General features: G+C 39.8%; 2 protein-coding genes across 25 annotated transcripts in view; both read right to left on the bottom strand.

The window, feature by feature from the left end:
* The window catches only part of DMC1 (DNA meiotic recombinase 1), a 36,727-nt gene extending 21,137 nt beyond the window's left edge, over positions 1–15,590 (bottom strand). The window contains exons 1-8 of one of the 2 annotated variants that reach the window (XM_072843968.1): positions 15,536–15,590; positions 13,779–13,862; positions 12,918–12,962; positions 11,846–11,992; positions 9,601–9,683; positions 4,730–4,782; positions 3,142–3,183; positions 1,996–2,068 (exon numbers count right to left, since the gene is read on the bottom strand). In XM_072843968.1, coding sequence (XP_072700069.1) covers positions 1,996–2,068; positions 3,142–3,183; positions 4,730–4,782; positions 9,601–9,683; positions 11,846–11,992; positions 12,918–12,962; positions 13,779–13,829 — 494 coding nt within the window. In that variant the 5' untranslated portion in view covers positions 13,830–13,862; positions 15,536–15,590. Of the gene's footprint in view, positions 1–1,995; positions 2,069–3,141; positions 3,184–4,729; positions 4,783–9,600; positions 9,684–11,845; positions 11,993–12,917; positions 12,963–13,778; positions 13,863–15,415; positions 15,470–15,535 lie in introns of those variants that run through there. The other variant, XM_072843967.1, reaches the window with a different exon arrangement.
* Positions 12,942–25,667, bottom strand: part of FAM227A (family with sequence similarity 227 member A) — a 96,670-nt gene continuing 83,944 nt past the window's right edge. For 4 of the 23 annotated variants that reach the window (XM_072843946.1, XM_072843957.1, XM_072843961.1 and 1 more), the window contains one exon: positions 16,383–16,578. In XM_072843946.1, coding sequence (XP_072700047.1) covers positions 16,455–16,578 — 124 coding nt within the window. In that variant the 3' untranslated portion in view covers positions 16,383–16,454. Of the gene's footprint in view, positions 12,963–13,778; positions 13,863–16,370; positions 16,579–17,401; positions 18,670–21,130; positions 22,371–23,253; positions 23,440–25,667 lie in introns of those variants that run through there. The other 19 variants (XM_072843960.1, XM_072843950.1, XM_072843954.1 and 16 more) reach the window with 13 other exon arrangements.

Raw genomic sequence — 25,667 nt, 5'->3', positions numbered from 1 at the left:
TAGAAATACACCATACAAATTTCTCTATGGCCAGATTCACATTTAAGAGTGAGAGCAAAATAAAAGCATTTTCAGACATGCTAGGGCTCAAAGCTTACCACCTAGATTACTTTTCTATAAGAATGACTTGAGTAGGTATTTTGATAAAACAGGCTACAGGAAAGAAAATTAAGGATTCAAGAAACCATAATGAACAAATATAATGAATACCTTTATAGTTAAATCTAACTAATTGCTGATGTACAATGTATTCATGTTTTAGAGACAATAATGTTAGACTAGAACAGACTGGATCCTTTTGCCTCTAATAGTGGTAATAGTGAGTAATGAGCTTGGAGAGCTAGGCTGGGGCTTCATTGTGAACAGCCTAACAAACTTGTGCAAGTCTTTTCTATTGTTAAAAACAATTTCCTCTGAACCTGATACCTCAAATTACTTACTGTATTTCTTCTTCTATTTGTTGGCTAATAACACACTGTCTCCATTCTTTGTAATTTATTTGCAATAAGCTTCCGCCATCTTCCTTTACTGCAAATGCTCTCTTGGATTCCTAATTTCAAACCTCAGTGATCTTTCCCAGTTTGTGCCTTACCTCTCTCTCTCTCTCTTCATGGAACAGTGCTGACTGCCCTTTTCTTCTTGAAACTTTCCTTTTGTTCAGCTTCTACAACCAGATTTCCTCCTACTTCCTCTGTCTCTATGGCATCCTCTTTTTTAGTCCCTCTTCCTAAACTCAGGCACATTCGGAAGTTATGTTCTCAGTTCTCCTCTCTTCTAAGTTCTCTTGCCCTTTTTGTTTATTCCATCTATATCTCTGGCCCTGCCCCTTCTCAGACCGAGTCCAACATTTCCAACTGCCATGTGGATGTCCTCCTGTTCCTCATATTTAACACACCAAAATGAAATACACCCTTTGTCTGAAACATGATTTTCCCAATTCTGTCTTCAGTGTCATTATTCTTCCAGTATCTAGACAAAAATAGATTCTTCCAGTATCTATTCTTCCAGTATCTAGTAGTTTCTCAAACCTCTCCTTTGTCTAAAGGAGACTTGATCAAGATTTAGACTTGATGTCTAAATATAGTCATCAAGTCCTATTAATTTTCCTCCCTAATATTTCTTGTTCCTTTTTTCTTTCTAAGATTCTTATTTTTTAAAAATATTTACTTATTTATTCATGAGAAACACAGAGAGAGGGGAAGAGACACAGGCAGAGGGAGAAGCACGCTCCATGCAGGGAGCCCGATGTGGGACTCGATCCCGGGATTCCAGGATCACGCCGCAGGCTGAAGGCAACGCTAAGCCGCGAAGCCACCCGGGCTGCCCAAGATTCTTATTTTTAAATAATCTTTATACCCAACATGGGGCTCGAACCTACAACCGTGAGGTCAAGAATCGCATGCTCCACTGATTGACTAGCCAGGCACCCCTTGTCCTTTTCTTTTTATTCTTCCTGCTTCCAACCTAGATCAAGCTCTCATTACTTGCCTAGAATATTGCAAAAGTATCAATTTACACCCATCATCTCGTTTTAAAGCCCTTCATATCTAAGACCCAAATCACTTTTCCAGCCTTAATTCTGAAATATCTTACATTTCAATTAAACTACAGTTCTTTCTGTGACCCAAACAGGTTCTGCTTTTTTCCCTTCTGTGCTTTTGTTCTCTTCTTTCCTTTCCCTATATGTTGAACCATGACTTTCAGTGAGTCAACAATCTTCTTTTTAATTGGAGAAGAGAATTAAAAACAAATAAAATATAAATTCGTCTCATGTATCCATTTTGTGAATTTTACACCAAACCCATCTAGAAAAGTGAAACTTTTTAAATAAAAGGTGATTTGAAAACCCTACCAACAACTGCTTTCCCTGTGGCTTTTCTCAGTTTTGCTGGTTTAGGGGATGATTATAGGAATGATATATTTCAAACTTTGTTTTATAGTAACATTATTACATCACACTATTATGCTAGCAACTTGTTTAAATAAAAAGGTTACAAAGTATTTTCTGTATCAATGAAGATAATCTTTCCTCCTGAATAGCCACCTGCTCCTGGAAGTTGAGCTGTCACTAGGAAGCAATTTAAAAAAAGAAATAATATTAATAGAATTGAATAAACTTTGTACAAGTAAAAATACAAATTAACATAGGATTTATGTTGGTTGCTACTGTTTCAACAATCTGACAAAAAATCATGACCCTTTAGTTTCTAAACAGCATGTTATTACTAACCAGTGGTAAAACTGTTAAATATTCCATCAACATGGTAGTTCAACAAAGAATGTCAATATCTCTCACAATGGGAGATATTCATGAAAATTCTCCTAAAGAATAGATTTTAAGTATTACTTTCTTCCTATAAGAAACAATCACAAACATAATTTATGCTATATAACTCATTTAAGTAACCGTCCAATTAATGCATGTCAAATTTTAAAATGCATTTTCTTTATAGGTATTAGTAGTTGACACTAAGGAATTTCTTTATATTGGGTTCACGTATTATTTCCTTTATTTTTCAAAACAACCTTAAATTTGGCACTATCATTATTCCTATTTTACTGATGGGAAAAATTAGAAAGGTGAAGTAACTTGCCTGAGGTTACACAGTTATTAATGGTAGAGCCAAGACTGGAGCCTAAACCTTCTGTTTAGGTCAAAGAAATACAGAGTAACATCTTTGTACAAAAGAAGGTGTTTTTGTTTATTTTGTTTTAGAAAAATTTATTCTTAGGTCTTTTTTAAGGCCAACTTCACTCCATGGAAAGTTGGAGATTCTAGGTCTCAACTAATTTTGTAATATTCTTGTCAATAGGATATAGAAAAGATGGAATGGGTAAAATGGAGACAATGAGGGCCTCTCCCCACTACCAACACTATCCTCATATACCCATTCAATTCCTCCCTGTTACCATTCAGGTGGTGTTCAGAGTGCAGCACATAAAACATTACCTCAAGCATCACACGTTCAAAGACCAGTTCTAGTATTTGTGTAACCATGGGCAGTTTACTTAGCTTCTCTGAGCTTTAATTTCCTTGCAAATTTCAGATTACATGAGATTATATAAAGTTCCAGGCACAAAATAAATTAGTAAGCAAAAGCTATGATTATTATCATTATTGTGGCTGTTATATATCCTTACCACAGAGGGTATGAGACAGCTGGGTTTTTCCAGTACGAAATTCTGTGAAATATAGAAAAAAACAAAAACTACATAGTTAATTTTTAGCTATTTTCATAAAGAATGAAAAACAGTCTTAGAGTATTTTCTTTGTCAAATCTTACATATAAAGTACCACTGTGTCATGGAAAGATCCTGCAATATGAATACCAGTAGTAAAAATAAGTTTTTAAAGGTTTGTTTTAAAGATTTTATTTATTTATTCATGAAAGACACAGAGAGATAGGCAGAGGGAGGAGCAGGCTTCCTGTGGGGAGCCCAACGTGGGACTCGATCCCAGGAACCCGGGATCACGACCTGAGCCAAAGGCAGATGCTCAACCACTGAGATACTCAGGTGCCCCTAAGCTGTGGAATCTGATGCTATCTCTGGGTAGACAGTGTCAGAAATGACTTGAATTCTTGGATAATTGCTTGTTGTGGGGGAAAATAATCCATATATTTGGTGACCAGAAGTGTCAGAAGTGAAGTGTTTATGTAAGTGTCTATGTAAGAGACTTCCAGGAAAAAATATACAGTAGGAGAGAACTGGGTTTTCCCTATTAAGGGAAAAAAATACTGAGTTTTTTCATTTTAGTCATATAAATGAAAGTTTAAGACCCTACTACAAGGAAGGAGGGCCTAGGGTTCTTACACTGCACTGAGATCCTCAAGGGAAAGCTGAAGGAGTCTCAGACTGGTGGTATGCCCTACCTCCCAATAAAAGCAAATTCTCTCTGCTTCCCCACTCACCATTTTAGGTCCAGTGAAATCCCATAGATCAAAAATCAGGCAGTAAGCTCACAAATATAAAAAAATACACAAGAGAGTAAGCCACTAAGACTGATAGTCAACAGAAATAATAAAAACCAGATTAATTTCTCTATGTTGACAGGAACATCAACAACATAAAAACAGACTTAGTTCTCCAAGGATTGCAGATACTGGAATTGTAAGACACAGCATATAAAATAGTTTAGCATGAATTATTTTGAAGAAAAATAGAAGATATATAATCTGAGAAGAAAAAATCTACTCTCTATGTTCATGGAGCATGCATATCCTAGAAATAAGATTGGTCTCATTATCCAATTACCTTTTGAAGTAACGAGAGAAAAAAAAAGTCTATTCTCTTCTATGGAAGTCAGAGACAAAAAGATGACAAATGCCAACAAGACTTTTCCGTTAATATTAGAATGTATTTTGGGATCCCTGGGTGGCGCAGCGGTTTGGTGCCTGCCTTTGGCCCAGGGCGCGATCCTGGAGACCCGGGATCGAATCCCACGTCAGGCTCCCGGTGCATGGAGCCTGCTTCTCCCTCTGCCTGTGTCTCTGCCTCTCTCTCTCTCTGTAACTATCATAAATAAATAAAAATTAAAAAAAAATAAAAATATTAAAAAAAAAATATTAGAATGTATTTTAATTCCAGCCCAGAACGGCCCTCTATTATAATTAAGATTTCAACATACATTTCAAAGTAGATACAATGTACTATTGGTTGTCTGTTTAATTATATATGTATGTGTGTACATAAGTTTTTTCATTTAACAAAATATTAAGGTTCTACCTACCTCCAAAAGCTTCTGTGATTGCCATGCTTTCAATTCCACCTCCTAGCAACTTACTGGAAATAGAAAGTAAGCATTAGTAAAACGAACAGAAATAGATCAAGAAAGAAGAAAGTGTACCATTTGTGTCATATCTATCTATCTATCTATCTATCTATCTATCTATCTATCCACCATCACAAACGGGAATTCTTGGCAGGACAAATGGCACTCTACCTCTTTAGATCATAGGTTCTGCTGTATATTGGCAAGGTGGATCAAACAAACAAACAAACATATAAGTCCTGTTGTTCTTGCTCTTACTTCTGAATATCAATAGGAAATGGGCTATATAGGTTTAAGATTCAGTATTCTTTAGGACTGAATTGCAGCTTGAATAAATGGTCTTAGCTATTAACTGGATTGTTCATATTGTGCTTGGGACTATGTTTCTAAAAGTCAACTGAATATTTAGTGGTTTTCTTTAATTTATTTTTGTTATTTTTTTAAGATTTTATTTATTTGACACACAGAGAGAAAACACACAAGCAGGGGGAGAGTTAGAGGGAGAACTAGTCTGCCTGTTGAGTGGGGCTCCATCTCAAGACCCAGATCATGACCTGAGCTGAAGGCAGATGCTTAACCAAATGAGCCACCCCGGCGCCCCTATTTTTTAAATTAAAAAAATTTATTGGGGCAGCCCCGATGGCTCAACGGTTTAGCACTGCCTTCAGCCCAGGGCCTGACTAGAGACCCAGGATCAAGTCACATGTCAGGCTCCCTGCCTGCTTCTCCCTCTGCCTGTGTCTCTGCCTCTCTCTCTGTGTGTGTCTCTCATGAATAAATATCTTTTTAAAAAAATTTTTATTTATTTGAGAGAGAGAGAGAAAGAGAGAGAAAGTGAGCATGAGCAGGGGGAGGGGCAGAGGGAGGAGAGAATCAGGCTCCCCACTGAGCCACAAGTCTGACATAGGGCTCCATCTCAGGAGCCTGAGATCATGACCTGAGCCAAAACCAAGAGTCAAACGGCTTACGAGACTGAGCCACCTAGGATCCCCTGAATATCCAGTGTTTAAATATACTGAGAAATGTATGAAAAATAGATATTAGGAGAATCTGGTGATTGTCACCATGATTGGTCTGTCTTACACAAATAGAACTCAATGAAGAACATGTCAGGATAGGAAATATTCAAAAGTATTATAGGTAATGCTAGCAGTTAGAAGAATAACTGTCAGATTTTGACAGCATACATTTAATTGGCAACTCAGTGTTTCAGTGTATTTAATATTCTTGATGTGAAAAGACTTAAGGTTAGGTCATTATGTCACTCATTCATTAAATACAACAAATATTAATTGTGTTAACTGTACTAAGACCTGGAAGAAGACTCTTAAAATCTTTCTTATTTCTATTAGCATGACTTTTGGGACATGGGATCCTGAGTCCTGGGATTGAGTGCCACATCAGGCTACTTGCTGGGAGCCTGCTTCTCTCTCTGCCTATGTCTCTACCTCTCTCTGTGTGTCTCTCATGAATAAATAAATAAAATTTAAAAAACCTAGTTCTTGAATAGTATTTTCTGTGCCCAAAACTCAAAACCGAGGACACCAGAAAACTCACTACAACAGTAAGAATTCCTTTAACCCAATGTTGCTTAAACCAGGATGTGGAAGAATGACTGGAGAATATCAAGCTGTCACTTAAATCAAATTGTTTTGTTGATCAACCTGGTTTTGACCAATATGCCTTGGGGTAGGATTTCCCAAAGACTCTTCCTTAGCTGTTACGTGAAAGAAGGGTTCTGATTTTTAAAATTTGGGGTAATGCTCAGTTAAAGAGGTGTTGTATTTCATGACAGGATTTTAGATCCTTTAGTAGGCTGGTGTATACTGTGAATCTCCAAAAGAGGAATATATAGTATACTACACTTCACCAACTTACTTCATTTACTATTTCTTTATTCATGCAGTCACCTAATACTTACTGAGAACCTAGTGTGGTGTTTAAATGGAGTCTGTCCTGGGCAGCCCTGGTAGCTTAGTGATTTAGTGCCACCTTTAGCCCAGGGCATGATCCTGGAGACCCAGGATCAAGTCCCATGTCTGGCATGGGGCCTATTTCTCCCTCTGCCTCTCTCTCTGTGTCTCTCATAAATAAATAGATAGATAGATAGATAGATAGATAGATAGATAGATAGATAGAGTCTGTCCTAATCGGATGGGGGCCCCCTAATGTGGGGTGATGATCAGGTGGTAGCCAGCAGTCCTGGCAGTGAAGGATTCACCAGAGGCAGGACAGAGGAGATAGCGTACTGAATACACTGCAACGGAGGGGCAGGCAAGAGAGCAAGGGAAAGGCTGTCTGCTATGAAGCAGTAAGTGGGATCTGTTTTTATTTTATTTTATTATTATTTATTTTTTATTTATTTGAGGGGGGGCTGTTTTTAAAAGGGACAGATGAGGAAACATGGCAACGAATGAAATTCTGCTTTTTTTGGTAAACTGTGCCTGGTTGTAAGTAGCCCATTGGTTATTAGGGCCTGTAGATACTTTGAGGTGCATTGCCTGATAGGCCTGACTGGATTCAGCCAGGGTGTCACTGTGGGCCCTTTATATATTCCATCACTCAAGCCTATTTGCCTAAAAACAACTTCTACACCTAGTTTACACTAGAGATTGTTCTATGCACTTGGAGTAAAGCAGTGAACAAAAGACAAAAATCCTTCACTTTGTGGAGCTTACTACATTCTAGTGAGAGAATAGACAATAAACAATAATAAGTAAATGAGTGAAATATGTGGTATGTCAGATGTTATTAAATGGTATGAATAAAAATTAGATCCAGAAAGAAAATAAGAAATGCAGAGGATGGGCAGCCCCGGTGGCGCAGCAGTTTAGTGCTGCCTGCAGCCCAGGAAGTGATCCTGGAGACCCTGGATTAAGTCCCACGTCAGGCTCCTTCCCTGCATGGAGCCTGCTTCTCCCTCTGCCTGTGTCTCTGCCTCTCATTCTCTCTCTGTGTCCCTATGAATAAATAAAATCTTTAAAAAAAAAAAAAAGAAATGCAGAGGATGAAGGCAGGGAGTTTAAGTATTTAAATAAAGTGATTAAAGCAGCCTCATTGAGAAGTGGACATTTTAGCAAAAATCTGAAAGAGATGACAGTATGCCATGCACATGTAGAAGGAAAAAGTATTCCAAGCAGAGGAAATGGTAAGTGCAAAGACCCTGAGGATGGAGTGTATCTGGCATGTTCTAGGAATAGCAAAGAAGTTGGTGTGGTTGGTGTATAGCAAACTGAAAAAAGAATAAAAAGATGAGAGTTGATTAAAGAGGATTTTGGCTTTTGCTCTGAGATGAGGAGTCATTAGAGTAGTTTTGGGCAGAGAATGTCATGATTTGACCTAAATTTGTTGATTTTTGTTTTTGTTTTTAAGAGAGAGTGGGGGGCAGAGCGGGAGGGGCAGAGGGAGAGAATCCCAAGCAGACTCCCCACTGAGTATGGAACCCCATGATGCAGGGCTAGATCCCGTGACCCTGAGATCATGACCTGAGCCAAAATCAAGAGTCAGACACTCAATCGACTGAATGACCCAGACGCCTGTGACCTAAGTTTTAAAGGGATCATTCCGGCTACTGTGTGAAGAATAAATAGTAGAGGCAAGATCTGAAAGAGAGAGGCTAGAAGCATTATAATACTCCAGAGGAGATATTAATAGATAGTTTAAACCAGTGAGGTAACAGTGGAGGAGGTGGTAGAGAATTAATTGAATTCCTATTTCTTCTTTTTTCTATACACACACACATAGAAAAAAAAATATAAATGTTATAATGGAAAGTTTCAAACATAAACTAAAGTGGACAAAAAACAGTATACTAACGAGCCATCATGTACCTATCACTTAGCTTCAACAATTACCAACTATGAACTCATGGTCAATCTTTTTTCATATAAACCTCTAATTACTTCCCTCCCCTTTCATACTATTTTAAGCAGAGACTGGACAATATATCATTTTATCCTAAATATTTCAGTAGTTATCTCTAAAAAAATGAATACTCTTATTTTAAACATAATCATATTATCATTATTACCTAAAAAAGTAGTAATTCTGGGGTACCTGGGTGGCTCAGATGGTTGAGCATCTATCTGCCTTACATCAGGCTCATAGCTCAGTGGGGAGTCTGCTTCTCTTCTCTCTGCCTCTTTCTGTTTGTACTCCCTTTCTCTCTCTTAAATGAATAAATAATCTTAAAAAAGGTAAGTGTTCAATCTTCCAATTGTCTCATATACATCTTATTTTTTATAGTGTATTTGAATCAGGATCCAAATAAAATCCATATATTGGGGATTAGGTAAAATGTCTTTTAAATCTCTTTTAATCTCTACGTCTTCTCCCTGACTTCATCTTTTTTGATTCCTTGTAATTTATTTGTTGAAGAAATGAATAGGGTGATTTGTTGTTGAAGGTAGAGCAGACAGAATTTGTTAATGAGTAAGAGCTTCTGATGCTAAAGAGCAAAAAAAAAACCCACTGAATTTATTTCTTCTAAAATATTCAATCTAACAACTGATTTTTAAGTAAAACCAAAAGTGAAATGGAATTTCCTTTATCAACAAGAAGAAAAGGAAATGAAAAGTTAAACTGATTTTCAAGATGGTTTTAAAAATACAGGCTGATTCAGAAAACTACTTATATTTTGGGTCTGAATTTCTTATAAGAAATTTAATCTTGCTTCTACAAATCATCTGGAATTTGTTTGCTTTAGTAGTAGTCTTTCAGGAAAAAAAAAGCTACTTCAGAAAAAGAAGCTATTTCTAACAAACTCAAGAAAAAAGATACAACATTCCAAAGATTGTGTCTAGTGGTTGTAAAAGATACAAGATACACACTCAAATTCCTGGCTCCCAGTGGTGATATGGAAAACCATCTTTCTCTTCTCACTATACTCAAAGGCAGTCAAGAATCCTGGTTCCTACAGAAAGACAAAAGGAAAGGTTCAAAAGGGTATAAGATGATGATGTTAACTTCAAATGCTGCCCAAAACTCTCTACTTGATTATCAGGGTCATCATTTGATATGAGCTACAATTCATTTATTTATCTTTGAAAGCAGCACAAGATCATGGTTAAAAAAACAGGTGCTGGAACTGCCCTATGTAGGTTCAAAATATGTCTCTAATACTTACTAGTTGTGTAATTTAGGGTAAACTACTTAATCTTGCTGTACTCCAACTTATTTTTGGGGTCAAATCAGGATAAGAACAGTGTCTCTCTCATAGGGTAGCTATAAAATTTAAATGAGGTATATTTATTGCACAAAGCAGAATGGTATTTTACTAAATGATTCCATTGACCAGCATCATTTCCCCCTAGCTCTGGAAATTTCAAGGAGCACAGAAATTCACTATTCATGAGACAATATCTGTCAGCAGTAGAAATGCTACTTATTTGCCAAATCAATGAGCTGTAGCGATGCAGTAGTGTAACTAGTGAGAACAGGGCTTGATGTGCTCTAATGATATGGTCTAATGTATTTCTGTTCTTGTTTCATAGGACAGTGGTTCTCAAACTTTGGAGAACTTGACAGGAGGTTTAAAAAGCCCAAACCGGGGTACCTGGGAGGCTCAGTCAGTTGAGTCTCTGACTCGTGATTTCAGTTCAGGTCATGAGATCAAGCCCCATGTAGGGCTGTGTGCTGAGTGTGGAGCCTACTTGGGGTTCTCTCTCTCCCTCGCCCTCTGCCCCTCCCCCACCCTGTAAAATAAGTAAATAAAATGTTTAAACTCACAACTCTTTAAAAAAAAAAAAAAAAAAAAAAAAAAACACCCAGGCCCTATCCTATTTCAACAAGTCTGGGCGTATGTCTTCATTATTAGCCGCTCCAGGTCATTGATACGCACTGTTTGGAACCACTATATTACTAAATTAACTTCCTTTCTCTCTCTGTCTCTCTCTCCCTCACTCCACCCCTTCCCTCCTTCCCTCCCTCCCTCCTTCTATCTCTCAATCTCTTTCTAAGAATAAACAGCTTTAGTTAAGAAAGGATGCAGATTCTGGGTTCACTAGTATATGCTTGAGAAGGAGAGGGATTCTTTTCTTTGATAATGGGATTTAGTTTACAAGGAAAATAAGAGTAATGCTTATGAACTCTAAAGTGGCAGTTTTAAAAACTCTGGGTACTGCTCTAGGGCAGTTGTAGAATTGACCTATGAATATACCGCCTGAGTTTACTCAGAAGTTAGGGCAACTGAGCTGGGTTCAGAAGAGTTCAGTTAGGTTGTCTCCAAGTTCAGGACCACACAGCCACTGTCATCACTGTCACACTTCAACTGCCTCTGAGGAAGGAAACCAAATGGCTGTCCATGAAGAACGCTTCTAGGAGTTGCTGGGAATAAGACCCTCACACACCTGTGTAAATATGGAAAGCCTTGTTCTGCAAAAGGAGAGACTTGGTGACTTTCTTTCTGCACATTCTTGTTATCAGTGCTAGTGCCTCCACTGGCCTCCAAAAATTCAACACAAAAGCTAGGGTCAAAGGCATATGTTTTTGCTTGGAGCCTCTTAGCTGCATGGGCCTCTCATAGTCTGTGGGCCAGCTCCAAGGTGTGAGTTTAGCTCAGCTGCAGTTCATCTGCCTCAGTGAGCATATTCTTGGTCATATCTATCTCGACTGTATACGTGTAGACCACACTGTTAGTCTTTTTCTAACCCAACGTTCCCTTACCAATTGACCTATACCATGAGAGTACAACTTCTTTGGTGCTGAGTGCTTTGCAACAACCAAAGATACAATATTTGAGAAGACAAAGCAAAAATAAGGAGTTAAGGCATAGAAACATAAAGAGAGAAAAATTAATATAAAAGGAGATCCAAAAAAAAGGCTTGGTAGAAATGATTATAGTATTCAAGTCTCTTTAACTCTTGTCTCAATCTGTCAAAGATTAATTGCTGTTGCTTTGAAACTGAAGTGATCAAAAGTTAACACGAGGATATAATAGATTGTGATCCATAGAAATTCAGGGTTCCCTCAGTAGTTTCTAGTATTTGTGAGGAGTTTCTGGTGTTCAATGAGAAAGGCTACAGAGACTCCCAGGGCCCTTCTAAGCTAAAACAACAAAGAATTGATCTTGCTTACAATAAGTTTGTTGGCTGCCTCTTTAATCTTGTCCACTTTTGCTTCTGAGAGCCCTTTGACATTGCATAGTGCTCTTCTTGTTGTCATTTGTATCCCTTTGATGGTACAGATTCCTACTGACTTCAGTTTCTTAATGTCAGCCACATTCTGTAAATAAAAGAATGGGTGCAGCAGATTGATAAAATGCCAGCCTGCAAGGCTCCCATACTATGTCATGTGCTTTTGTGTCCATCTCCTTCTACCATGATGCCAATTTTATACAAGCAGCCAGGTGGAACCCACCCACCATGTAGCCAAATGTTCTGGAAATATCTGAGTAGAACATACCCAGCATGCTGCCAAATGTTCTGGCTGTGCCCTGATTTCCCAAGAATGTTAGTGAGACCATGGCAATGTAACAAGGAATTCAAAAGAAAAGTCTGTTGGTAGAAAAGCTAGCAAATTTATCACACATTCGCCCCCTCGGTTCAGCTCTTTCCTTCTAGAGAACTTCATTATGAATATGGTTTTTTTAATTAATTTTTTTTCTTCTACCCTTGGGAAATGCAAATAACTACATTACCAAAGGGCCAGGATTTTCTCTTGCTCCTATTTTCTAAATCCAACTGAAAGAAATTAAATGTGAGGGCTTCAAAAGATAATGTCAGAGTTTTACTATCAATGAACTGCTGTTGAATTCATCTTGTTACTCAAAGTCTGATTTTGGTCAACATCATTTACTCTAATCACCTGCCAAGGAACTGAATTTTCTGTTGAAGACCGTGGTAGGTAGCCCTGAACACCTCCAGTCGGACCAGTGGTTCTCAACTGGGGGCAGTTTTGCCCCCTTGGGTCATATGACAATGTCTAGAGAAATTTTTGGTTGTCATAACTAAAAGGGGTGCTATCAGCATAAAGTGAGTGGTCAGGAGCCAGGGATGCTACTAAATACCTTACAAATGCACCCCCCCCACACACACACACACAACTAAGAATTGCCCAGTCCCAAATGTCAATAGGGTCAAGGATGAGAAACCCTGAATTGAACAATTTCACACTGAAAACTTACATTGAAAATTGAAAAAATACTTACGATTCCATGTTTTTGTAACAGGTCAATGTCTTGAAACAAAGATTCCTGAAGGGGATGCAACAGAAAATAAAAAGTGGAGCTTTGATTCTTCATTATCCAATTGTATCATATCTTTTAAAGGGTTGATTCAATATTATGAGTTACTCCAAAATGCCTCAAATTCCACTTCTCTAGATAGATCGAGGTAGGATCAATAATGTGTTTTTCAAACACATTATTATATATTTAGAAGATGCACCAGCACTGAAAGGGCTGGGAAGCCCAATATTTTTGTCATGTCCTGTCCAGATTTTTAAGACCTTAACCCAAAGGAGTGGAACAACATTTAACTTATTTTATTTTTTTAAAGATTTATTTATTTATTGGAGAGAGAGAGAGAGAGAGAGAGGCAGGCAGAGGCAGAGGAAGAGGGAGAGAGAAACTCCACCAGACTCTATGTTGAGTCTGGAACCTGATGTGAGACTTGATCTCACTAACCTGAGATCAGATCTAAGCCAAAAACAAGAGTCGAATGTTTAACTGACTACACCACCCAGACGCCCCTATTTTAAAATATGTTTTCTCAACTTTCTGCCCCACCAGACCTTGAACTCCTTCCTCTGCTATTTGGTACCAGCCTGCAGAGTTACCATCATGGTGGTACCAGTTGTTAGGTTATTAAAATACTTTCACGCTTAGTTGCTAAGTAGCTAATCTTAGCACCCTTTGCCAAACAAGTTGTTACATATTTGTAATATTGCCTCTCTTTAGAACTATGCTTTCTTTCCATCTCTGTTTCTAAAAATAATAGCTAGCAGAGAAGGAACTTCATTTTTGTGGAATGACTGAATGTCTACCCATGTTTCAAAATTCTAGCCATACTTCTTCATCTTGGAATCCTGGTTCTTCCAGCACAACTTGATCCTCCTTCATCTTGAAAGGTGAGCAGCAGAAAAACAATCAGTTCTGAGGAAAATAAGAAATATTATCTAAAAAGTAGTCATAGATCATATAGTACAAAAATCCTTTGCCCAGAGATCTTGATTTCATTTCAAAGTCACCAAAGACCAAAAGAGCTATAAGAGATATATTTAGTTTAGAATGATTTAGTATCTTCTTTTTGCTGGGCACCTGACATTTTTTCTTTTGTGGGTATATGTATGTGAAGGTAGGGCGCTTAGTTTCTACTCCCTTTTCTGAAAATTGGTCACCTTTTCTCAACTTTTGATTTTCTTTCTTTCTTTTTTTTTTTTTTAAGATTTTTTAATTTATTCACTGGAGACACAGAAAGAGGGAGAAGCAGGCTCTATGCAGAGAGCCCAATGGGGGAATCCATCCCGGTACTCAGGGATCACACTCTGAGCCAAAGGCGACACTCAACCACTGAGCCACCGAGGCGTCCCTCAGCTTTTGATTTTCTACAGCACAAATATGACTGTCTGATAATATCTTTTTTGTTGTCTTGGAATGCTATTTAGTATTGCTTATTGCTGTTTCACCTTTCACGTTTATGTTAACAATGCCGGACGAACTTTGACCTCATGTCATTCTTCCTGTATCTTCCCTGGCTCCTAGAACTTAATCTACCCTCAATCAATATATTTTATTTTTGTCATATATGATGAATGTCTTCCTGCCTCCTAATTATGAACCGGCTCCCTTGCAACATATCTCTTTGTTTCATAAAACACTGATCTATTTTGTTTTATAGTATTTACTGGCCTCAAGAATTTTTTTAAGATTGAAAATTATGATAGATACCCAATATTAGGATAACGTGAGAACCTAGAAGCAGATAAATGGAGTCTTTAACACCGTACTAGTTGTTGTTAAGATCTCAGGAATCTACAAGGCATGATTGTAGAATATTGTTTATCGCATTGTCTTTCTTCCTACCAAAGTCGCGATTGGGGCCCGGCAGAAGTGCAAAAAAATACTAAGGTAGAGATATGATTGCTACCACCTAATATCATTAAACGGCAAATATCTGAGGTAAAGAGGAGATAATGGAATGGGGTCTTCGGGGATACTGTCCCCCACATAGGTAATCATAAATAGGACTACCCCAAATTCCACATTGACCGTCCTCACTAAAAAAAAAAAAAAAAAAAAAAAAAATCGTTCGTTTCCCTCGCCTTGATAAAACGAAAAGATAGTTCTCTTTCTCAAGTAGCCGCGATGGACGCAAGGGCTCCCCGACACCACGGTCTCAGGCGTCACCGCTGCGGAGCGTTGGTCCACGTCCCCCCGCGCCGCCATTGGCATCTTCCCGTCACCAGGCTCCCTCCAACGAGGCAGAGGAGGCCACGTGAAGACTTAGGTCAGACCTGCTTTAGAACAATGCTGCTAGAAATCCCCGGAGATGACGGAGATTTCCTCTCGGGGGTGGGCGCGGGACGCACAGCCACGAGCCCAGGGCCCTGCGACGACCGCGAAGCACCACCAGAGAAAGGAACCCTTCGGTTTCCCCTCACGCTCTTCACACGCTTGCTCTTTTTTGCCACAAACCCCGCTCGTACCCACACTCTCCCCGAGGTTTTCAAGGTGACTCCCTTCTGTCCCCTGCCCGGGATTCCCGGTCCTCAGGGATTCTGACTCGGAACCAGAACGCGGAGACTGGAAGCCCAGGGGACACTGACCGGGAGGTCTGGCGCCAACCGACGAGAGCTTCAGCTCGTGTCCAGCGTGGGCGGGGCCGGGCGAGGGCCAGGGGGGCGGGGCCACTGTGGGAGGGGCCGGGCCGGGGGCGGGGCGGAGAGCGAGGGGGCGAGTCCACCGCCGGCGCGGGACCGCTGGGGCGAACGAGGGGGCGGGCCGGCCGTGGGCGGAGAGCAGGAGGGGCGGGCCGCGGAGGGCGGGGCCCAGAGTGGGGGAGGAAGAGCTGGGAGCCGGTCTCCGGGAGCCTCTGGGGCGGCTCCGTGGGGTCAGGGAGAGACTCTTAGGCGGAGGACACCGGCTGAGGAGAGGGGCTCTGATGAGAAGGGAGGGGGGAGGCCTCCCTTGAGCTGAGGGAGACGCTGAAGTCAGGGAGAAGACTCCAAAGTGGGCGCACGGAGACGCGTGGGAATTCGGGGGCACGGAGGTGGGCACTGAGGTGAACCCGGGCTGCTGTGAGAATGAAGGTCCTGAGGTGGGGGTTGTTCCGAAATGGACAGAGGCCGCTAGGAAAGGGTCATGAGGTGGAAAACCAAGGTGGAGCGGGCGCCCGGTGGAGGTGGCTGACGTGGCGGCAGGTGCCGCCCAAGATGCTTATCTTGTTGAGGTGGGGAGACCCTCGGGTCAGGAGGTCGAATATGGGGTCTTCACGGATACCTCAGCGTTCCTAATTTCTCTCTCATGCCGTCAGCAGCTGTCTAGTCTGTGAGGCACCCCGGGCCCATTCAGGATGGAGAGTAATTTTTCTGCGTCTTAACTTGAAATTTTAAATAGACAACAGAAGCCAAACATATTTTGGTCCAGCTTTTAAATAGAAATTTTGGGCCCGCCTTCTTGCCAGCACAGCCGGCTCTGGCAGCATCATCTTGCTCCCCTTAAATGGAGACTGTCTGTTGACAAGAGTCATGAAACATTTGAAAGAGCATCTGTTGAGGTGGAGGCTATGATGAGTATCTGTGCAAACAGTTCTTTGAGTTCAAGACCTAGTACAGGACGACCCTTTTTCTTCAGTGTCTGAATCATTTTGCTGGAATAAATAGAAAAAAAAAATTCCCACAATAACATTTGGCATTTTGTAGGACATTTTTTCCCCTTCAGAGTGGATTGTTTAAAGTGCCAACAAATAACTACTGTAGCTCCTTCAAATCTTATTTTCCAGAAACATAGCCTGTCCTTCGTGTTAAACGGAAATCAGGGCCCAGTCCGGGGATGAACTGGATAGAGATGATAGACTTTCACGTTAAAACCTCATTTAATATAATTGTAGTGACTTCTGAGCAACTTGTTAGGTGAGGACATCAAGTGTATGGAAGAGCTGCAAAGAGCACAGCAAGATGATTTAGGGAAATATAACATATGTAGTTTGGTGTAGTGACAGCTGGGAGAGAGAAATGTTCATAATATTTGAAGGTTGTGTGCACTACACTTAAAAGAAAGAAACAGAAATGAGCTTGGTAATGACAAATTCATAAAATGAGGATAAAAATCCTGTTTGGATATGATATTGATGGTCATATACAACTTAAAAACAGTTTTTTAACCAAAAACTGGGGGTAGTTAAAAAGTATATTTGCAGACGTTTCCACTCAAATCAGGACAAAAAAAAAAAAAAAGGAGTAGGTTTTTTTACCATATAAAAATTCTGAATATGATGACAGAGATATTTCAAATCAGTGGGGAAATGATGAATTCAGTGAATGGTGTTGGAGCAACTAGTAGCCATCTGGAAGAAAAATAAAATTGGAACCAATATTTCACACCTTATACCAAGATAAATTCCAGATGGATCAAGGAATTAAATCTAAATGTAATAATACAAGTGCTAGAAGAAAATGAGACAATCTCTTATTATCCTAGAATAAAAAAATATTTTAAAATATGACATAAAACTCAGAAGCCATAAAAGACTTATTAAAACGACTACATTTTAAAAAGTTGCGTTGTAAAACCTATTTTCCTATTTTAGATATAGAGTATGGGGAGCCAGAGTTTTGTATCAATTAGTAACTAAATAGTAATTATGTCAAGTAGCTTTCCCAATTTTTCAAATCCTTCAGTGAGTCCACAATTCTCTACAAAATTTTAAAAATCTGTGTCATTTTATGGTATTCAAAAAACAACAACGAAACCAGGCAGTGGGATTACCTGAATTTTAAATCATTACACTTTACTGCCCCTCTGTGGACAACTGACTTATAATCAAATAAAGGCCTATGATCCCACTGTCTGCAGTTGGGTTTCTTCAAATTGGTGCCTGTGAATATATATTCTTGGAGTTTCAAGAACTCAAATACGAGAAATGATTTAGAACTAAGCTTTCCAAATTTGAAAGACCTCCAACTTCAGCACATAACTGCCCTGAGGCATGTCCCTGACAGGTTATTTAACCAACATTTATTAAACACGGCCTGATCCCAGCTCTCTGCTGGATAAGATGAAGACAGTTCTCTGCCCTTCAGGAGCCAAGAGTCTAGTAGAGGAGATAGATATTGAAACAGATAATCCCACACAGGGTAAGGTAAGGCTTCTTATGCATGCAGTTAGGTAACAGGTAGACCTCTCACTGTGGGACCCTCATGGAGATGGTGACCCTTAATGTGGGGCTGGGAGAGCAAGTGAGGATTTGCCAGAAAGGCAGAGGCAACAGAGAGGCTTATTTAGGTAACTGTGAGTGGTTCTGCTGGGGTGGAAGGTGCTAGAGAGAAAGCAGCTCTCAGAAGCAAAGGGGAGAAGCTAAAGGCAACATCTGAGGACAACCAACATTTACAGCACTTCCTCCTTTCCACAGATTAACATAATCACTTGTTACAAGGACATCTTGAAGTAGGAACTATTATTTCCCCTATTTTCAGATGAGGTAACTGAGGCACCACAAGGTTAAGTAACTTGCTCAAGATTCACAGTCTGGCTTCAGCATCCATGCTCTTAACCAATATACTAAACCAGTACATGGCAGGCTCTGTATATTCATATATGATTTTATTTTCTGTTTATAGAAGTATGGTTTCAGCATGCATGAGTAGCAACTAAACCAGGCTTACATAGTACAGATCAGCCAGTTATTAGCTGTGTCGTCTTGGGAGAAATTTATTTAACATCTGTGCGTCAATTTCTTCATCTGAAAACCAATAATAATAATAATAATAATAATAATACTGAGTTGTGAGAATTAAATGGGTTCATACACTTGGAAGTATTTGGGCTGCTGTGTGAAAAATGGGTTGAAGGAGGCAAGAGAGAGGCCAGGGAGAAAACTATGTAAGTCAAAGCTAGGGGTGGCTTCAGCCAAGAAAGGCCTCTTGAAAACGGGGAAAATTGTACCTCACTCACAGAGTTATAGTGAGAAGGCAATAAAATAATGTGGAAATATGCTTATAAGTGTTTAGTGTTTAGTTCAGGGTGCCTGCCTGGCTGGCTCAGTTGGTGGAGCGGGCAACATTTGATCTCAGGGTTGTGAGTTTGAGCTCCACATTGGGTGTAGAGATTACTTAAAAATAAACTCTTAGGGACACTGGGGTGGCTCAGCCGTTAAGCGTCAGCTTTGGGCTCAGGGTGTGATCCTGGAATTCCAGGATCGAGTTTTTTTTTTTTTTAATTTTTATTTATTTATGATAGTCACACAGAGAGAGAGAGGCAGAGACACAGGCAGAGGAAGAAGCAGGCTCCATGCACCGGGAGCCCGACGTGGGACTCGATCCCGGGTCTCCAGGATCGCGCTCTGGGCCAAAGGCAGGCACTAAACCGCTGCACCACCCATGGATCCCCCAGGATCGAGTTCTACATCGGGCTCCCTGCATGGAGCCTGCTTCTCCCTCTGCCTGTGTCTCTGTCTCTCATGAATAAATAAAATCTTTAAAAAAACAAAATAAAATAAAATCTTTAAAAAAGTATTTGGTTCATAGTAAATATTTTGAATTATTTTATTATGGATAATTTCTAATATATACAAAGGTAAAATAATATAATATTTCCACCACCTAGCTTCAACAACTTTCAACACATGGTCAATCTTATTTCACTTAAGCCTCTATTTGCTTACTCCCTCTCATATTATTTTGAAGTGAATTCCATACATCATATCATTTCATCTATGAATATTTCAATATGTATCTCTAAAAGATCAGGACTTAAAAAAAACATAACCATAATGTCCTTAGCACACCTAAAAATTAGTAACTTTTAATATCAAATATATAGGTAACATTCAAATATTAAATTCTCATCAATGCCATATATTTATTAAAGTTTGTTTCAACCAGGATGAAAAAATGTCAACACACAGCAACTCACATTAATGACCTTCTTTTGAAAAATCTATAGATTTCCTTCTTTTTCCTTTGTGACTTTTTTTAAAGAGTAATTTTTTTAAATGGAGTTTTCCAGAGCCTGAATTTTGCTGATTGCATTCCCCTGATGTCATATGCTCCTCTGTCCTCTGTATTTCAGAGGACAGCTACTATTACAGTAGTTGGATGTAAAGTGTAGATCAGATCCAGGTTCGGTTATTTGGTAATGACTATTTTGTAGGTGGTCTACTATTAAGAGGCGTTTAATTTTTTTTTTTTTATTATTATTTATGATAGTCACAGAGAGAAAGAGAGAGGCAGAGACACAGGCAGAGGGAGAAGCAGGCTCCATGTACTGGGAGCCCAATGTGGGATTCGATCCTGGGTCTCCAGGATCGCACCCTGGGCCAAAGGCAGGCGCTTAACCGCTGCGCCACCCAGGGATCCCTTAAGAGGCGTTTAATGGCTTTTTATCTTTTGGGGATGTTAGCAGCTGTTGTTGATGATCAACCTAGATTGTTAATTCATTAGGGGTCACAAAATGGTAATTTTTAAATTCTATTGTTGCTTTTTATTTTATTTTATTTATTTTTAAAACCTACATTTTTTAAAAAAATTTTTATTTATTTATGATAGGCACACAGTGAGAGAGAGAGAGGCAGAGACATAGGCAGAGGGAGAAGCAGGCTCCATGCACCGGGAGCCCGATGTGGGATTCCATCCCGGGTCTCCAGGATCGTGCCCTGGGCCAAAGGCAGGCGCTAAACCGCTGCGCCACCCAGGGATCCCTATTTTATTAAGTGGAATACTTCTAAAAAAGAAACTTCCCCTCATCTACTGTTTGGTTACCTGGTAATACAGTTTGGATGGAAATGGCATGATAAATGCTTATTTTTTACCCCTTTATTTACCAATTTTCAGAATAAGAAACTGGTTATCTAGTATCTTTTTTTTTTTAAGATTTTATTTATTTATTAATGAGAGACACAGAGAGAGAGGCAGAGACATAGACAGACGGAGAAGTAGGCTCCCCAAGAGGAGCCCGATGTGGGACTAGATCCCAGAATCCGGGATCACGACCTGAGCCGAAGGCAGATGCTCAACCACTGAGCCACCCAGGCACCCTATCTAGTATTTTTCAATGGTGACCAATTAATCTTTTTAAAGCAACAATATGAATATCTAAGTGAAAATGTATTTGATGTGCTTTGATCCATGGCAATTTTTATTACTACAGTGCTTAAATTGTCCCAACTTTTTTTTTTTCAGGTAGGCTCCATGCCCAATGTGGGGTTTATTTTTTTTAAAAGATTTTATTTATTTATTCATGAGAGGCACAGAGAGAGAGAGGCAGAGACATAAGCAGAGGGAGAAGCAGGCTCTATGCAGGGAGCCCAATGTGGGACTCCATCCCGGGACTCCAGGACCACGCCCTGGACCAAAGGCAGGCACTAAACTGCTGAGCCACCCAGGAATCCCCAATTATCCCATCTTTAGCCAATGAGATCCTAAGTTGGTTCCTGACTTTTTCTGACAAGACTCTTCATCTTTGGTAGCTTCTTTGTTGTCTAGTGTAACAAGATGTTGTGTGTTCATCTCATGATTTCCCTGCCCTAGACCAGGAACTAGACATTTCTTCAAGGATCCCTGGATCCCTTTAGGGCAAAGAGTATTTCAAAACCACAATTCTGGGGTATTGCCACTGCAGACTTTATTTCTAGGTCATTTCGATGGAAAGAATTAGGAAATAGGTTTTTTGTTTCTGTTTTAAATAGCTTGAGGTATAAGTGACATACTAGTGCACATATTTAAAATGTGTCTACACCTGAGAACCTTTCACCACAATGAAGAGAGTGAACATATCCATCACACCAAAAGTTTCTTCAGGCTTCTTTGTAATCCCTTCTATTATCTCTCCCCTCCCCTCTGTAAATACCCGTCCTCTCAGTTATTCAGGCAACTGTTTTTAAACATAAGATACAACCTTAATTCATTATCAGTTCAAAATCTCTTCTAGTTTAACATCTGAATTTCCCTTCTCTGATGCTGAGAATACTGGTTCTCAGCAACACTGGGAATGACAGAATTGGAGTATTACACAATTACTCATTTGTTTTATTCATTACAGTAAATGCTTCTTAAATGTTAGTTCCCTGCAATGCTCTACCCCTTCCCCTTATGAAGGGTGAAGAATTCTTCACCATAATTTTTCCTTCTAATATTTACAAAGAACAGAGACAGGTCTTTTCATCTTGAACTTCCTGAGAGGCCTTTGGTTAGGAGTCCTCATTAATTTCTGGAAGGGGTCTGTGCAGAGATGATCTTGGCCTCAAGATATACAAAGGAGTGTCCTGAAAGACAGCAATGTAGTTTGGCCTGGGTCCAGAAAACCAGGAGATCTTCATCTGGGTGGGGGCTAGTAGAGACAGACAGGTTGACAGGCGATTATATCCACTATGGTAACTGCTACCATGGAGGGGTATGAGAGGCTGTGGAATGCGTAGGAGGGGTCCATGTGCCAACTTTGCTCCTGCTGTTCAGGGAAAGAAGAGGATATCTATGTGGGGTCCTGAAGAGAAGCAGGAATGAGTGATGTTGGGACTTAATAGTGAAGAGGGAGAAGGGATTTTCAGGTACAGAAGCAGCAACAGGCAAAAGGCCCAGAAATAGGAGAGAGTATGGCTCCTTAGATAAACTGTAAATAAAGGGCTAACTGTAATTTGAGTAGTGAGAAGGAAGGTGTGAGAAAGTTTTGGTTATCTTCTATGCCGCCTTGTACATGGCAAGTGCTCCATATGTCCAGGTTTCAGGAAAAGTACATATTTATTAACAGCAATGACAACAATAGCTGGTAGCAATGACCAAGTGAAGTATCCTGTGCCAGGAACTTTTAATAAATTATCTCATTTAATGATCACAACACTACTGCTAGGCAGGCATTCTCTTTTTGCACGCAAGAAAACAAGTTCAGAAAAGATCAAACCACACAACTACTAGGCCTAAAGTTATACATCTACTATGAGTCAGGGTAGAGATTCATGGTAGAGAATAGACATCTGGAGGGCTTGCTCAACCCCTCCAAGCCCCGCAATCCTCCCAGGAGAAATGGAGGTAGTAATACTCACCTCGTGGGGAGCCATGAGGGGGGTTAACCAAGATAATGACTAAGCAGGACTTAACAGAGTACTCAGCACATTGTTAAGTACTCAGTAAACATCTCCTATGATTATGTTAGTGTGTTATATAATAATTTTATATATTCCATAGTATTACGACTAACAAGTGAATGAACGAATTAGTAAATTAATGCATGAGTGAATGAAGTCATTTAACTTCAATTTAAATCCTGACTTTGGCCAAGGGTAGAGGTGAACTTTAATATTCTTTGTCCTGTGGACTGGGAATGACTAAATGTGTTGTGGTATTGTTATTTTGTTTGTTTTATTGTTTTTGTTTTAGATAAAACCTAACAACATGAGCAGGCTTCAGCCAAAAGTTCTCCCAATTCTTGGACAAGGATTCATCCAGGTGAGCTAGAAGGTGAGGGATTAAGGAAGCTGGCTTCCTATTTCTGCGTTGGTTTTGACTTCTTGGTGTCCTCTCTGTGGATGAATCATAAAGACACAAACAGAAACAGATTAAAAAGCCAGTGTGATGAAGAGAATGAAGAATTGAGTCCACAGGGTTATGTAAACAACCTAGAAATCAACCACCCAGAGTGAAACCAGTGAGAAGACTGGGAAATGAAGGTGAAATAGATAGACTATGTAAAGGGGGGAGATTTGTATAACCAAGGGGGAATTTGGAGATAAATTGTGATAAGCACATGAGGGATATAAAAAGGCAAGAAAATAGATTAAAACGAGAGAGATTTAATTATAGGGATAACAAAAAGTTCTACAAGAAAACAAAAGTAACCATAGCATACTCTATGGCTCACAGCAAGTGTATTGATGGCATAACAGTCCTGATTAGTGATCCAAACCAAATCACCACAAAAACACACTGAGAAGATGAGATAGGAAGTGTGTGCAGGGACGCCTGGGTGGATCAGCGGTTGAGCATCTGCCTTTGGCTCAGGGCATGATCTCAGGGTCCTGGGATGGAGTCCCACATCGGGCCCCCTGCATGGAGCCTGCTTCTCCCTCTGCCTGTATCTCTGCTTCTCTCTCTCTCTCTCTCTCTCTCTGTCTCATGAATAAATAAATAAAATCTTAAAAAAAAAAAGTGTGTGCAGATTTTTTTTAAAGATTATTTATTTATTTATTTATTTATTTATTTATTTATTTATTCATGAGAGACACAGAGCACAAGAGAGAGAGGCAGAGACACAGGCAGAGGGAGAAGCAGGCTTCATGCAGGGAGCCCAATGTGGAACTCGATCCCGTGTCTCCAGGATCACAACCCAGGCTGAAGGCAGCGCTAAACCGCTGAGCCACCAGGGCTGCCCAGAAGTGTGTGCAGATTAAAGAAAGCTCAGTCCTCCTTGCCTAATCTGGTGAGAACTCAATGCATAATGCCTAACACTGAAAAATCAAGGACCCAGAGCACCATGGTATTTCAACAGGAATAGGAAAACAAATACCAAAACAACCAGAAAAGAAAATGGAGGGGTTCTTGGGGGGCTCAGTTGGTTAAGCATCTGCTTTCAGCTCAGGCCCTGTGTCAGGCTCCCTGCTCAGTGGGGAGTCTGCTTCTCCCCCCTGCTCATGCTCACTTGCTCTCTCAAATAAATAAATAAAATCTCTACCCCTCCCAACCTCCAAAAGAAAGAAAGTGGGAAATGTGTTGCTGGGGAATGGAAAAGGGTTCCAGAGAAATGCAATTTTTTTAACAAGTTTTGTTAAAATGTTAACTAAACTATTAGCTGATTAATTTAATAAGCACTTATGCTTTTCATAGTTAATCAGTTAATTTTTTTAAAGATTTATTTATTTATTTATTTGAGAGAGAGTGCACACAGTGGGGAAGGGCAGAGGGAGAGCAGACACACCGCTGAGTGTGGAGCCCACCAGGGCTGGGTCTCATGACCCTGAGATTATGACCTGAGCTGAAATCAAGTCAGATGCCTAACCAACTGAGCCACCCTGGTGCCCCATTAATTGCTTAATCTAATGGGCACTTATGTATTACTTTGTGTCAGGCACTGTTCTGGGTGCTTTACAAATGTTAACCAATTGAATTCTCATAACAACCTTATGCTGTACATACTATTATCATCCCCATTTTCCAAAGAAGAAACTTGAGATACAGAGAAATTAAGTGGCTTAAGGTCACAGAGCTGGTAATAGGTGGAGGAACTGGGATTAAAACCCAGGTGATCTGACCCCAGAGCTGCCTCTCTATTTAATTTTTAAAGGATGAGTATGTATTGTTTTAATTCAAATAAGAACAAAAAAATTTAAGTCAGTGTGATCTTTTAGGAGGATTTATTCCTAACTTTATGGATATAGAGAGGCAAAGTTCTAAAATGTGACCAATTTTGTGTATAAGCAAGGAACTGAAGCAAAATGCTAAACACACATTAATCATTAATTCCTTCACCAAACATTCACTGAATCCTTACTACAAGTGAGCCATAGGAGCAGGTACAAAAGATTCAATGCTGAATAAGACAAGGTCCTTGAACTTGGGAGACTTACAGAACAGAAAGGGAGACAGACAATTCCATCACTAAAGCAGATCATATTCAGTGGAGCAAGCTTGGAAAAGCACAGCTCAAAGTAGGCAGTCACTAGGGCAGTTTGGGGAGACTTTCTGAAGGAGGAGCCCATGCTGGGCTTTAAGGGTCAGGTAGGAGTTTGTCAGATGAAAAAGTGAGTAAAGCCTG

The sequence above is a fragment of the Canis lupus genome, chromosome 11, assembly GCF_048164855.1.
Source record: "Canis lupus baileyi chromosome 11, mCanLup2.hap1, whole genome shotgun sequence".
NCBI lineage: Eukaryota > Metazoa > Chordata > Mammalia > Carnivora > Canidae > Canis > Canis lupus.
This window is presented reverse-complemented; position numbering and strand designations above follow the sequence as displayed.